Source organism: Cheilinus undulatus, unplaced genomic scaffold, assembly GCF_018320785.1.
Source record: "Cheilinus undulatus unplaced genomic scaffold, ASM1832078v1 Contig1, whole genome shotgun sequence".
NCBI lineage: Eukaryota > Metazoa > Chordata > Actinopteri > Labriformes > Labridae > Cheilinus > Cheilinus undulatus.
The window spans coordinates 569,304-585,301 of NW_024571676.1; the positions used below are offsets into that span (position 1 = coordinate 569,304).

General features: G+C 40.7%; 1 protein-coding gene across 1 annotated transcript; it reads right to left on the minus strand.

Moving 5' to 3' along the window:
* Positions 1-4,013: 4,013 nt before the first annotated feature.
* On the minus strand, positions 4,014-14,736 carry LOC121506590 (homeobox protein engrailed-1-B-like). The gene is made up of 3 exons (XM_041782393.1): positions 14,725-14,736; positions 14,094-14,637; positions 4,014-5,522 (listed from the first exon to the last, which is right to left on the minus strand). Exons 1-3 carry the CDS (start codon positions 14,734-14,736, stop codon positions 5,203-5,205), a joined length of 876 nt encoding a protein of 291 aa, XP_041638327.1. The 3' UTR covers positions 4,014-5,202.
* Between the last annotated feature and the right edge of the window lie 1,262 nt (positions 14,737-15,998).

Genomic DNA, 15,998 nt, shown 5'->3' on the forward strand with positions numbered 1-15,998 from the left:
GAATAAAAGCCCCGCAGATGAGATGTTTTCACAGTTTTATCTGAATGACTTCTTTCAGAACAGAAACGATCCTGCAGTCTGCATCAGCCAGACCAGATTTAAGGTGAAAACCAGAACAATGAGAAAGAACCAGGAGGAAACGGGCCTGGAAGATCAAATAAGGAGCCTGGTCTCTGTCTGGGAGATGGTCCAAGCTCAGAATGAGCGTGAATCAGACCTGAAGCAGGCTGTGGTGATGAATCCACGGCAGTAACCGTTTAGATCCGACCTCTCCTGTGTTTCTGTGGCGATGACTTCTCTGATCTAGATTCATGTTTACGCAGCTGTAAGGCCAGAATTCCCCCATCGGTCACTAAGAATTTATTATTCAGATTTTTTCAGACGCAATCCGGTGGAGGAGCGATCAGAGGCTCTGGTGTGGGCGTGTCCTTCCTTTTCTGAACGATATCAAATAAAAATGACGATCTTTGACTTTTCTGTCGTTTCTCAGGATGATTACAAAAACAGAGGCCAAAACACGGAGCTGAGAGACACATTTCTAATAATTTCTGACAGTTTTAAACCCAAATTTTCATCAATTACTTTGAAAATAATCGCAGAAGAATCCTTAACTCTACAAATTCAATTCGCTCTTATTTCAATAAATTGTTCTCTTTCAAGTATTTGATTATTTTTGGGACTTTTTTGTATTTATAAAATATCTGAGGCATGATTTAAAAAATTATACATCCACAAAATCCTCTGATAATATCTACGTCTGTTATCTATACCTATCTATAGATATAGATCTATATCTATATCTACATATATATATGCGATAGATAGATAGATATCTATAGCCTATATCTCTATAATATCTACGTCACTGATCAGAGAGGGAATTCTGGCACTGCGGACACAAAAGAAGATGGCGGTAAAAATACAACAGGATTCAGGGATTATCCTCCATAGGACTATTATTTTTAATAAATGTACACGTTTATTTCTCACTGATATTATCACAGACAAACTTCATGTTGGATATTCTTCATTTCTTACGTTCGTTATTTTTATTTATTTTACTCCTTTGTTGAAATAAGGATCGATCAGACATTTTAAAACATTTAAAATAATTCCTCACGTGCCGAGGTAAAGATTCCTCCGAGCAAATAAAAACATTTCAGTGTGACATTTAGACGTGTTTCCTGAAGTACTGGGATCTGCATATCTACATATAATCAGATTCCTATTTTCATCTAGATGGTTCTATTTTAGTGTTCTCGGTGTTAATGTCAGTATCTTCACGGTCAATCTGGTGCTTTAACACGCGCGTTTCGTTATTTTACTTTTCGTCGCGTGTTTTCCTCTTAAATTTGAGTTAAAACTCGCGTGGAGTGGTTATTTAGAGAAATATGCTGCAGGACCATTTCAGTTCTTAGAAGTCAGTTTGTCAAAGAGAGAAAGAAAAAAACAAGAGAACCAGAATCCACACTATGGATATACGGAGGCCCTGAAGGTCAACTTTAAAACATTTCAGACTATGCAAAAACATATTTAATGAGAGAAAAAAATACATAAAATGTTTTTGCACTTTGTGACATTTTTTTAATCAAATTATAATTATTTTTTGTTGTTGCCTGTACTGAAATGCTTTTTACAATTTTGTTTTGTTTTGTTTTGTTTTTGTGGAATGTTTTCTTTTTTGGTGAAATATTTTCTTGCTGTAAAGCATTTTGTGTTCACTGAAATGATTTCGTATTTTTTAAGGGGTTGCATTTAATGGAAAAAATATTTCAGTTCATTAAAAACATTTCTCATGAAATATTTTTGCATTTAATATTTTTTGTGTTTCTGTTATTTTATTTTCTTAAATATTAAAATATTTCTACATTTAGTTAAATGCACAGTAATTAAACTGGCCATCAGGCTGCTACCCCGCACCGCCGTGGCTCCTCTAGACCAAACTTTGGTCACTAAGAGGACCACATTAGTTTTATTCTCAAAGCCAAAGGGCTGAAATGTTACACATTTTAAAGACCTTCTTAACTGAACCACTGTAAATACCAAGACTTCAATAAAGAAGATGGTTGTAAAACCCACAAATATATTTAAATGAATGTGTAATCACAGATGATACATTTAAGGAGCTACATACAGAGCTAAAATGAATTGAAGCTTTGCTTTAATTGCAGTGATCGTATTATGTCTAGTAGGGCCAAAGGCCACGTTATGGAGGAGGCCGGGCGTCAGAGGAAAATCGAGGTCAATCACAAGGAAGCAGCACAAAACATGACTGAGTAACAGCAACAGAACGGCAGCATCCTGCTTCATTTGACAGGCTTTGACAAATCATCCAGCGTTTCCATGCCACAATAAATGGTGGTGAGTTACAACTATAGAGATCTGATGCTTTTTCTGGCTTTAAACATGTTGGAAACATTTGAGGTAATGCACTCGACTATAACTATATGAAATAGTCATTTTTCATAAAGTCAGAAATTTCAGTAAAAAGGTTTACGTATTGTTCCTTTAAGTTTTTTTTTAAATAAAATATTGTGGCATTTTTTGAACTGTATTTCTGTTTGATGAAATGTTTATGCATTTATAACCTTCGGGGCCACCGTATAGTCAAACAGAAGGAGAGAGAAAGTGCCAGAAACATCCCAAACATCAGCTGCTACATGGTTTCTCACTGCTGCGTGGAGGAGGAGGAGGAGGAAGAGGAGGAGGAGGAGGGTCCGTTTGACTCTCATCCACAGAAACAGAATTAAAAGGACGTCTGTTTTTCTGTCTTTAGAGTTTGTGAACGTGTCAGGCTCTGTTTCCCGGGAAAATCTTTGGTTTTTGGCGGCAGCTTCAGTCTCAGCGTGTCCGTGTCTGTCTGCTGCAGAGAGGAGGGTCCTCATCATTAAATTAGATATCATATATTTACAATAGTACAGAGTGTGTGGAGGAGCAGGAGCGCTGTAGTCCTGTATCCGGGCGCTCTCCTCGCCGTCCTCCTGGGTGACAGGGTGGAGCAGGGTGAATTCAGAAGCACTGGGATGTTCCACAAAAACAGCTTTATTTTATCAACCCATGAATGAAATCGACTTTTCTGAGCCCTAGCGGAGATTCCACAACATAAAAAGCATGTTTTCATTGGTGTGACATCAGGAGGTTGACTGTGGAACTCATGACATGAAGAAGCTTTGTCATAAAATTGACCCTTTGTTGGCTTCCTGATTGGTCCACTGGCTCACCAATTAGAGCGCCTCATCTCAACTGTTGCCGGGCTACTTCCAGTTAGACAAACCGTCACCCTGGCCGAGTCTTTTTAGCGCACGAAGCTGAAACTGTGACTGGTTACTTCAGCTCAGTCTGCTTAAAATGTCTGCGAGACAGACTCGGGATAATCTGGGAGTATTTTTCATCCTGTTTCCTAAACTGACCGTTCATTCTGATAAACGCCTTCTTTGGATTGACTCAGCTGGTGTTTAACCCAGTGACAATCACAAAAAATACTTGGATATGCAAAAAGGGGAGAGAAAACATCTCGACACTGAGAATATGTGATGTTCTGATTAGGGCCGAACAATTAGGGAAAGTAGTCTAATTGCAGTTTTTCCCCCACCATTGTGATTCCATGTCTGTCATCAGGCAAATCCTTCTTTCAGAGCTCCAATCTGAACAACTGTGCCAGGTCTGAAAACAGACCTTACCAATCATTTGAGGAGGGTGAGGCGGCAGCTTGTCGGGGTTTGGTTGTATTGGAAGCCGAAAGTAATGGCTGCCACTGGTGCTAGCTTATTTGTGGCTACAGGAAAACAGCAGTTTTATCGAAATTGACCCACATTTTTTAAAATTAAATTTAGAGCAAAGAGCCACACTGAAAGCTTCTCTTGGTGGAGAAGATGGTGTTGCACTTCTCTACTGACCGTGGAATGAGTTTAATCCACCAATAAGCTCCGCCGTTCGAACTTACTGTAGCGCTCAGGTTATTCATGGAGCCGCACATGCATGCTGCCTCATTTATCTCTTCACTCTGATTGGCCTGTAATGACTGTGACAGACAGAATGTTTGTCCAATCACCCTCCTAAAATTTCTTAAAACGTCCTGCCCTGTGACGTCGATAATGAAACAGTCTATCTGGCATGTCAGGTTAATTTAATATATGATTATTTCTCAAGCTTCTAATTTATGTATTTTTAACAAACACAAACAATAAATCAGTTTATATAATACAACACCATTTAAGACAGTTAAAACTAGGGCCACATAAATTTAAAAAAAATAGTATTGCAAATATTTTGACTCAAATTTATATCCATTCTGAATTGACATATTGAAGGGAATTATTGTTTTTATGACAGTCTTTTTTTGACTGCGAAAGACATCCACAAAACCAGAGAAAGTTGGAATTTTTTTTCAACTATTCTAATAAAAACTGACACTTGAATGTTTGCATGATGTGTAGACCTGAACGTCTCCACAGCAAAAAAAGAAAAAAACAAAACAAAACATTTAACTGGTTCCTTGATAAAAATTTTAGTTTAAAGAAATATTGCACCTTTTGTGATTTGAAAATTGCAGTAGGACATATCACGATTAAATCTAATTATGATAAAGGAGTAATGACATCACTTAAAGCAAACTTAAAAACGTTGTTTGTTTTCATTGTTGGAACTAGGTTGTATTTATGCTGTCGAAACTCAAGGATGGGGCAGAATTATTATGGGTGACTAAGAAAATGATCAACCCTCTGTTGCCTCTAAATTAGTAGTCCCTAACCTCCTACTGTGTTCAGACCCCTCAACAATCATAAAAATGGTCAGTAAAATCTGGATCTTCTAAAGTCTATTTTTAACCATCAGAGTAACCTGGCCTTGCCTCATTAAAAAGAGGGCGATGAATTTTGATTTCAAGTTCTATTTAAAGTCAGTTAAAGCAAAGGTAGAAAAGTGTACTAACAGTAGCCCTAACCAGTCATCAAACTACTCGTCCCAGTCATTAAGTGCCACCAGAGTGAATGGTTTTGGACTGGTTTCCACTAAAGTGTGGGCCATTCCTTGTAAGAGTATAAATACACTCCCTTTCTCCTAAAATGGATCGGTAACGACTTCCCCATGACAGAAATAAAGGGTTGAAATTTTCTTTAAATTCATAGTGTGAAAGTGGATAGAAGACAGAAAGTCCCAGTATCCCTGAATCCACCCTATCCATGGCGTGCCGTAGCGTGCCGGTCAGTCGCTCTCCTCCTTGTCCTCCTGGATGGTGGTGGTGGAATGGTTGTACAGTCCCTGCGCCATCAGCTGCAGTGCCAGCCCGTTCTTGAAGCCGCTGGCCTTCTTGATCTTGGCGCGTTTGTTCTGGAACCAGATCTTGATCTGGGACTCGTTCAGGTTCAGTTCCTGGGCCAGAGACTGCCTTCGCTGCTCTGTGATGTAGCGGTTCACCTGGAACTCTGTCTTCAGCCGCTGCAGCTGCTCCGCTGTGAACGCTGTGCGCGGCCGCTTGTCCTCTTTGCCACTTTTCGACTTTTTCAGTTTCCGGGTCCTTGGGCCTGCAGTAAGAGCGAAGACACGACAGCGGAAATATGAATATTCAGCGCATGCTAACTTATCAGTGTTTAATCAACAACAAACATGTCAGTGAGTTACTTTCGTTATTGAAAAATCCCTTTGAATTCATGTTTTCCAAGCTGTTGCTTCATTTTTAGGACTGTTGTCTGTAAAAGTCCAATTATGATCGACTCTGTGTCCAAAACCACACGCTTTCTGCCATTCATACTAAATCTGACATCTCACTGAGTAGTTCATTCATTCATGCAATTTTGTGTCTGCAAGAAACCCCTGGCCATAAAACAGACTGGTCAGAATCTTAAAGCTTGAAACAGAAGCCCATCCATCGTTCTAAACCCCCCAGAATGCACTGCAGCTCTCTGACTATCAAAGAGCAACAGCGAACAAGCAGCTGTAGTGTGTGCATCTTATACAGATTCTCTTCCTCCCACATCCAAAGACATGACCGTTATGTTCATTGGTGACTCTAAATTGCCCGTAGATATGTGACTGTGGTTTGTCTCTATATGACAGTCAGTGTGATCGGCTAGTGATCAGTCCAGGGTGCAAGCCCACTTCTCACCCAATAACAGCTAGGACTGGCTCCAGCTCCATGCTACCAGTGTTAATTTTGGCAGCTATTTTTAATTTAAATGTCAGTCTTTTGATTACATGTCTTTTAGTTTTAGACACATTTTAGTCATTTCTACTCTTTTTAGTTTGAGTCTAGGTTTAGTCGACAAGAACTCAAAAGTATTTTTGTCTAGTTTTAGTCCATAAAAAGTCCTCACATTTACTTTACTTTCAGTCTCTGCACTCTGCCAAACCTAGGATCCCTGCTTTCTATAGCTGAAGGCCTGACAGATTTACCTACAATGGAGAATTATCATGGATTATCAATGTCCCATGAAAACTAAATTACATTTTAGTCTAGTTTTAGTCATCTTGATAAAACTAAACATGCTTTTTGTCAGTTTTAATAATCACAGATCTATCTTTGGTTAGTCTAAGGGTCAATCCCACTTCTGCTCCTTAACCCTTATTTTAGCCCCTCCCCTTGGTTTTGCACGTTCAGGTCAGGTGAAGGGGTGTCTCAATTCTCTTTTGGATTGAGGGCGAGGTCACATGTTTCAAGAGTCAAACTTGAAACATGTGTTGCTCAGCAGCCATGGTCATGCTCAACGACATCTCTTTTGTCCCGGCCTATTAACCCCTGGTGATACGCCCAGATGCAGCTGGTGGTTTATAAGCCCTAGGGACATCCACGGCATATCCATGGGCTCATGGCAACCCTGCCCGAACAGGCATGGTTTCTCGCTATATATCCATCACTTATTCCCCCCTAAAGGTGTGGACGTTGATATTTTTTCAACATTTATTTTCCCATGCCCCTGGTAATATGCAGACATCCAGAGAACGACTGGGGTTGTGTTAATCCTTCATGTTAATCCTTCATGTGGTGAGTAAACCTCAGGCGGCTTACTCACCATATCTATGCCTCACTGCAGCCTCAATATTCGGTCCAAACATGCCTAAAACTTATGCACAGTACTATATACTTTAACTAGTTATGTTACATCCAACTTCATGCTGCAACAGTAAAAATAATGCCACACCATATTGGTGTTGCAGAATGTGGCTAACAGTAGCAGCACTAGCCCTGCCAGCCCTCAATCGCTTCTGCAGCTTCCTGTGCTGAATAGTCACTCAATGCTCCACTAATCTAACACAGACTCTGAATAACTGTATCCCCATTTCCTTTCAAAACAGAGCTAAACTAGGCTGTTCCTGAGATGCTATCGATGCTATATGAGTTAGGGGTTGTTTACATCAGAGTTTAAAGCATTGTGGCAGCAAGACGGTTTTAACCACAGTCACTACTAGTGGTGGTCCGCTGCATTGTAATGCATTTGACCAGGATTATTGTCCTAAACTGATAAAAATGTTATTAATTAGTTTAATTGAAAATGACAACAAAGGAATACAAATTTAACCGTTTACCAGTTAAATGCGGCTTCTTTCCTGCATGCCTCCCCCATCTCTCATCCCTGTTTCCAAATCTATCCACTGTCCTCGCTAATAATAAAAGCCCAAAATATGTATTCAAAATAACAGAAATCATCAGTTAGCCAATCATGAGTTGAAGCAGTGCTTCCTAAAGTGTCAGCCGGTGTCGTCATTTTTTACACACAGATGTGGAGCGGATTTCAGGAGTGACTGCCCTGACTCTGCTACACATGAACGCTGCCTAAGGTTTTCTGATACCCCTTTAAGGGTTGCCAAGCTTAATCACATTAATTGCAGTTAACTAAGCTCCACAATTAGTGCATTAATTTTTTTGATTGCAGTTAATCTCGTGCTGTATAGTCCCTTTCAGCAGACTTTGGTCAGCGTCTCCCTGCAGCCACAGTGATGGAAAACAAGTCAGTTTGTGTTATCACACATTTACCTTTACTGTCCTCTTACTTCCTCTTTAATCCATTACAAGCTCCTTCTTCTGAAAGTTCACGTTCTAACCTCTGATCTATCTGTAAAAGCAGGTCTGGGTCCAAACAGGAAGTCAGTTCTCTTGGTTTGAGACATAGAGATTTAAAAAGTGACACAAAAATAGTTTTAGAAACAAAATAGTGGAGTTTAAAATGCGTTAAAAAGGATGATTCATTTCGATTAACTATGAAATGCTGAGATTAATTGTGATTAAAAATGTTTTCACAGCCCTAATTTACATTTTTGTTTTCTTTTTTCTGCTTTTGTTGTTATGAGTAAAAATTGTGTACCGCACACAGAGACGGACTGGGGTCCAAAGATGTCCCTGTTTTCTTATCCTTTTTTCTTTGGGTCTGCAGACACACCACATTTATATCAAACTCAGCATTTCCCTTCTTTGTTCTTGTTGTGCAAACCCAACAGTAGCAGCTTTGCTCTCGTGAAACACAATGATGGCATTAAATGACTGCGGCCTGGCCTCTCACACCCAAGACAGGAAAGCACCAATTCTCCCTGCAGATGTGAGGCACATTTATGTTTACAACTTACCTCTAAAATATTAGAGTAGTATGTTGATGAAAGGACGGCACGTTTACAATGCAGGAAAACCTTGAAACAACTTCAGGTTATCATATTTTGCTGACAAAGGGAGCCATGGCCTCCGACTATAGAAGTAAAACTGCACCCCAGACTGTCCAAATTCAGGGCAGTGATTGGTCCAAACAGCCCGGCCAATCCAGCCCTGACAGTACATTTGAAAATGCTCAACACTGGCTGACCTCTAAAGAACAAAAGAAATAAAAGAGGATGAACTCATCAGAACCGGTTTGTTTTTTTATGAACCAGCTGCAGCAGACACACACACCGACACACACAGACACACACAGACACACACAGACAGACGGATGGAGCTCTGCTGCAGGTGTGAAAAAAATACATGAAACCACACAAGCCAAATCCCCTCACACACTCACATGTTGACATACCTTCACAGTTTAACACAGAGACACCAGCAGCTGCAGTAACATCTCAACACTGCCAGCTCTACAGATACACTGCTACTGAAATATAAATAAAGGACTTCTGCAGATAAAAGCAGATCCTTTTTCTCAGGGACAGAATATTGTTGCTTGTTTTATTATTCTGGATTTCTTTTTTTAAGGTGATTAAAGAAATACAGAATAACCTTTTTTTGTCATTTGACTAAACCTGTGTCACAGTGACTGTTTTCTGAATTAAATACATTTTTATTTTTGTTTGAGGAAGAAGACAAAAGAGCACATTTACACACAGATATATTCATGAATTAAAGTAACATGCTCTTATTTAGAAGTGTGGTTTTTAACTGTTCTATCATCAGGACTCTTGACCACATTAACTATAAATCAGTGCTCTAATCTGGAAATGTTTCAGTCAGAATGAACCCTGCTAACCAGTCAAACCAGCAGCACATGCCTTCATTAGGATATGTCAGGATCCATAGGATGGATCTCTATGGAGTAAACTGTGGCCTGGATCTTTTTCCTGATCTACAGACAGCTCCTGGCTTTTCTAACCCTTCCAGAACATTTTTAACCAAGGTGCAGAGTGTAGTATTTATTCAGAGCTCTGATATTACAAATCCACAATAATATGATTATTTATTATCATTTCACAATAAAAACTCAGCAGTGTTGCTATCAGTCCCTGATTTTGATACCTGAAGTAAAGGGCCGCAACTTCCTGTTAGCCATGTCGGCCAATCACAATGCTCCACTTTCTTCTTCAATTGTTTTCTTAGTGGTAGCGGCCAATCAGAGCCAGGCAAAGATCAACAAGAGACAAAAATTTGTCTGTAAGTTTGGAAAGAAAAAATCCTCCAAAGAGGCCTTTGCTCTCCAAAAATGGGACTGATGCGCATTTACACTGCAGGTTCAGTTGACAGCGATAGTTTCTGCAGTGTTTTTATTAGCATGCTGTTATTTTTTCTCCTGATAGACAAAGCCTGGAGGAGCTCGATGTGACAGCCTTGTTCATTGTTGATCTGGGTCTGGTTAGTAAAAAATTCTATGAGATTCAATTTCTGTTTTGTTCTTGTGCTTGGTCTTTGTGGTCACATAACTACTGATACATTCATCTGGCCTCCTTGCAGCACACATATCCTGTTAGTTCAGGCAGATGTCTGTAGCTTGATGGTGCTTTAAAGGGTCTGGACTCTACAGGAATGTCTGCATGAAAAATACGGCCCACCAAAAATAGCAAACACCGGCTTTGGGGTTCCAAGGGTTAAAGGATTTTAATGATCAATGAGGCAGACGGGACTTGAGACAGAACTGCAGGTGTGATGTAAGAGATGGAGACCTATCCTTCAAAATAAAAGCACATCTTAGAGTATTTTCTACATATTTCCTTCCAGGCACACACACATTTTCGGGTCCTGGTCCACAAACAGAGAACCAAAGACTGAGTAAATAATGTCAGTAAAACAAAGAGTCTGGATGTTTAATTCATAAACGGTCGCTGAAACAGATTTCCTTTGTCTTTCATATTAAATCAAATATTTTAAAGTTATTTTGGTGTTGAATTGATGAAATTAGAAATATGAGGACAGAAACATGGACTCTGGAGACTGGGCCAGAAAATCAAAAATCATTTCTAAATGAAACTGCAGTTTATGGTCAAAATAACTTTGTTAATATAGAGGAAAATTAACGAAAAAGTCATAAGAGGAGAGTCATATATTATCGAGTAACAGGCTTCTGCTGATGAGTCGGAGCATGCGCGGTAGCTCTGAAATAACCCACGTCAGACAATTATATCCGGATTATTGTCTGTAATTTGATGTTGATTTTTGCAGATGTTCTACAACTATAGCCTGAAACTCTGATCGATCTCTTTATTGATTATGTCGAGTTTCTCCCCTTTCATTTGTCCTGATTGTTGATTGGATTACGGAGAATTTTCGTTTTATAACCACGAGTTTGATCTTTTTAAATCCAGTTAAAGTGTCTGAAAGAGAAAGATGTCTTCATATGTGCTCTGACTCGATCTGAATAAGTCTGATATCATAACCATGTTTGTCAGCGGAGAGTCTCTTTGAAGTACGCACGCGCACCGAGCAGAGCCAAATCAAACAGGCTCTAATGAATTCAAAATGTCTCCTGCAGTCTGAGCTCGTGCTGCCGCCGTTATTTACCTTTAATCCTCTTTGTGTTTGATTCCGCCACGAGCTCGTATCCACATCGGTTACACACAAAAACACACACACACCTATACACAAACACACACACACAGGAGGGGAAATGACTTCATAGTGAGAAAAAATGTCCGAAGATGGAACCATCCCACCGGAGCTGACACACATCTGCAGAAAATGGAGCAGCGATGCAAACAGCAGATTCTGGCTCTTAAACACGCGGACAGGGAGGTTAATCGATTATTCGGATCCAGACGGCTGAAGGAAACCCTCAGCTTCAGATTAGTTTTACCTGACACACTGTGACATTTGTTCTTTAAATGTTTTAATAAAACTGTTCTTAATAAAACGCAGTAATAATAACAGAGAGTTTATATTTCAGTGTATTTGAATAGAAACTTTAAATTCATAAAAAGGTTCAGGGGAAGAAGACGTAAAAATGAAAAAAAAAAAAAAAACCCAGCATTTATTCCTTGTTATTTCGCCTTTTTAAAATGTTTTAATTCAAAACTGCTTCAAAATGACAGACAGCAGAAACACCACTGATAATATTTCAGTTCGTTATTTCTCATGAATGTTTAAGTGAAATGTGTTAGAACCAAATTAAACTGCTGTAAATTTAGGAGGATATTTCAACGGTAAGATCCTGTTATGTTTAAATACAGGACAGCCCTGTATAATAACGGTTTAAACACTATTTTACTGTATTACTGCTTCAATAAAAACAGTACTTTCTTGTATTTTTTGCATTGCATTTTGGGAACAAGAAGGTGAGAGAACATGCTGGAAGGAGAGTGAAGTTAGAAATCACATTGTTATCCTAACAATAAACAGGCGAGTGCCTCACAGCTTTGCTGTTAGAACAGGCTAAAACCACCACTGACTGAGTTTGAGGTCATTTAAGATTAGCATTAGCATTAGCATTAGCATTAGCTAGAGTCTGACATGACACACAAACGGCGCAGGCACACAGAGAGAGTCAGTTCTTAGCCAGCTAACATTAGCTAAACAGATGCTAAAAACTGAACTCAGATCATTCAGTTCATGTATTATTGCTTTTGTTCCCATGTTGTTTTTCCTTTAACAGAACCCTCACAGTTCCTGTCAGAGGGAGCGACAGTAAAACCGTGTGTAGTCCAGGATATCCTTCAGTCCCTCTAATATTGCCTGCAGGTCTGTGGACCTCAGTGTCCTTCTGTAGTGGCTGATGGGAAACTTCAGGTTATAGTGGTGACATTTTTTACAACCAAACGTTTTGATATTTAACGTTTGTGTCTTCTTAGACAGCAGACTGCTGCTGTCAGTCCTAAAACAACTATTTTTGTTTTATTTTAGTCTTTTAAGTCGAATTGAAGTTTTCAGTTATTCTCTCTGTTCTGAGAAAGTTTGATGATAAGAACCACCAAACTCATTAAAAACCATATAAACATTCAAATTGGCCAGTTTTTGTTGAACCTTTCAGCAGAAGGTTTTAGCAGGACAGCAGCGATACTGAACACAAACCTGCATGTCTGTTCAATTTCAATAAAGACATTTAAGATGTTTATCACATGAAAACATGGCGTTTATAACATGACATGCAAGTCATTTATCAAATCACCAGGTTTAGAAAAATAAATATATCTTGTCAATTTTGCTAGACGGAAATGAATCAACAGCAAGGTGTGGTATTTTTCTACAATTCACAGTAAAAATCTGTAAATACACCTCTTCAGAAAAGTGTAAATAAAGGGTAAAAATCTGCTAATCTTTTCAACAGTATTTTCCTGTTAAGGTTTACAATAACAGCTTTTTGCTGCATTTATAAAAACAGTGACTAACTGTAAATTTCAGCTACAGAAACACACCGTTAACTTTACAGTAACCCTGCTGCCAGCTGTTTACCGTTTCTAACGGGGGGATTTCTAAGAGTGGTTTTCTTTTGAAAGGCACAATGTAAATGAATATATAAATCCTGTTATTGCCCCGGGGGATTCGTCCTGCGCAGAGAGCGTAAAGACAAAACAGGAATCTCTGACGTAAAAATGTTTTCATTTGACGCAGATTAGGCTGACGTACATCCACAGCTCCCAGAGTCCAATAATATTAAAAACCCCTAAATAAATGTTAGATGCCTGAGCTGAACTCTGGGTATTTACAGCTCAACTGTAGATGTTTAACCTGTGAGGACAACACCAACAAATTTGATCCGATTTTTTAAAGATCCTCGAATATTTTTTCCAGCAGCTTCTGGAGACTTTTTTTTTTATATGAAATTACTTTAAATGAACTAAAAAGCCCTGCTTCATGAAGTCCACGGTGCGCTCTGTGCGTCTTTACGCACAGAGCTCCTCTCTGTAACCCTGATGTCTAAACCCGAAAAATGAACCCACGTGTCCACGATGCCAGAGAAAGACTCCGGATGAGAGAGAGGAGAGAAAAGCAAGCTGGTAAAATAAATCTAGTCACTCTCTATGACGCCTGAAAAATACCTTTAATATCAAAACTGCATTTAAAATTCAAGATAACATACCCACGAGTCCAAACTAACAGGTCTGGTTAAATACGGAGATCTGAAGATATATCCGAGTATTTTCAAACTTTCCTCTTTTATGATGTGATTTTAAAAACAGCTGCCAGACCAAAGACCCTCTGACACCAGAGGGTCTGGATCGTTCAGTCTTCATGACGATGTTTTTATTATTTTGGGAGCAGGTTTTAAATGATTTTACGGCCTATGGCTTATCTGGATGTCGTGTTTCATGTCAGCAGCTGGCTGTTTTTATTTGGCTCATGTGGATCTGGCTTGATTTTGAAAATCTTTTTCAGTCTCTAGCAGACTGGACTTTTGCTCCACTGGAGTGTGACACCGCCTCCGTTACGAACACAGGCTCACCACATTTCTGGGTGTTTTCTAGAACTCTTGCCTTACCAGATGATGGTCTGTCCGAGTACCGGGTGCAGTAGACCCACGCGGGCCACAGCAGCGGCTGGCTCTCCGCCGTGGGGGCCGCAGTGCCGTTCAGCACCGACAGAGAGGAAGTGGACGTGTTCTCCCCTCCGCCCGTCCTCTCCTCCGCCTTCACTCCGCTGCTCCCGGTGCAGCCGGCGGCCGAGGCGGCTCCTCCCCCTCCTCCTCCTCCTCCGCTGTTGCTCTTCCTGGGGCTGGTGAGAGACACGGAGGAGGCGGAGGACGACGACGACGAGGAGCTGTCTGTGCTGCAGTTCGAGTCCTGACACGGAGTCCCGGGAAGGCTCGGCCTGCCGGAGGTGTGCGCTCTTTCCCGCGCTCCCTGCAGGCCGAGCTCCTTCTTACAGCCGAAGTCTGGCCGCAGGATGTTGTCGATGAAGAAGTTGGTGGTTCTGTGAGCCTGCTGGGCGACCTGCAGCGGCAGGATGGGCGGGGAGGGCAGGCTGGGGGCCGGAGACACGCTCTCTGCCTCGCTGCTGTCCGAGCTGTGCGCGTCCCGCTGCTCCTTTAACACAGAAGATCCACCATCAGACCCACGTTCAAATTCAGACAACTTTATTGACAACGAGAAGGACATTCATTTACAGCTCACCCATATCCTCATCACAAACCAACATCCCACATGTTTCAGTCAGCCTTTAGACATTTAGAGGCCCCGGGGCAACCACCGACATTCTTCCTCCTCCATTCTGCTGAAAGCTATCAGAGAGTGAACCAAACATGCTGAAGCTTCTCTTTTCAGGTCCCAAACCAGGTGAGCTACAGGACAGACCACCATGTGGACTATAAACCCAAACAGTCCTTCAACAGCTCTAAGAAGAGCACCAGAACTCGAACCCAGAACATCCTCCTGTCTGAGCGTGTTTTACCACGCAGTAATCCACCGGTTATGGTTCCAGTCTGTCTATAGGGATCCACTTAGACTGATATGAAGACTATTGTGGGCTTTTGAGGGGGTTAGACCTTGATGTAGAGGCCAGAATCTATTTTGATGGGTTTGTATTTGTTTGTATTCTGCATAATCATCTTTATCACTCGGTTTTAATGGAAACAGCTGCCTGGGGCCTTCACGATACAGCCATTATAGGCAGGGATGCATGTTATGATCTGCATTACATCTATAAGAATATTTGTGCTGATGTAGAGCTGTAGCTGCACCAGCAGACCTGGTGCTCTTTCTCTTTCTCTCTTCATTTCTTCAACTGTAAGGTGTTTTTAAGGGCTGCTGTTTTAGGTCTGACTTACATTTATATTTCACACACAGCACCGTCAGGAACATGGGCTAAAAAAATAAAAGTATTTGTTCCTGATGTGCACGCACAAAAATCTCATACTCTTTAGATTTGTTCATCAGAACATTTCTAGAGAGATAAACTTTCTCATACACACCAGAAACTAGAATATTCTGCCAATGTCCCTTTGGGGTCTCCGTAAACTCAGTATGCCTGCAAAGATCTGATACCATGCATCCCTAATTAGAGGAGTGCAGCTACAATAGAAGGTGTATGTTTAAAACTACTTCATGATTATTATGAGTACTTTGAAAGGTAAGCCTAAGAGAATCAAACCACAGTAGAAAAGATCCAGACATAACTGGGGGGGGGGGGCTCAGGACCAAACAGGGGTCAAACAGGTCTTCATATCAAAGCTTCCAGCCCTACCAGCCATACCAGGCCTACCAGGCCTACCAGGTCTACCAGGTCTACAAGGCCTACCAAACCTACAAGGCCTACCAGGCCTACCAGGTCTACCAGGTCTACCAGGCCTATAAGGCCTACCAGGCCTACCAGGTCTACCAGGTCTACCAGGCCTATAAGGCCTACCAGGCCTACCAGGTCTACCAGGTCTACCAGGTCTACCAGGCCT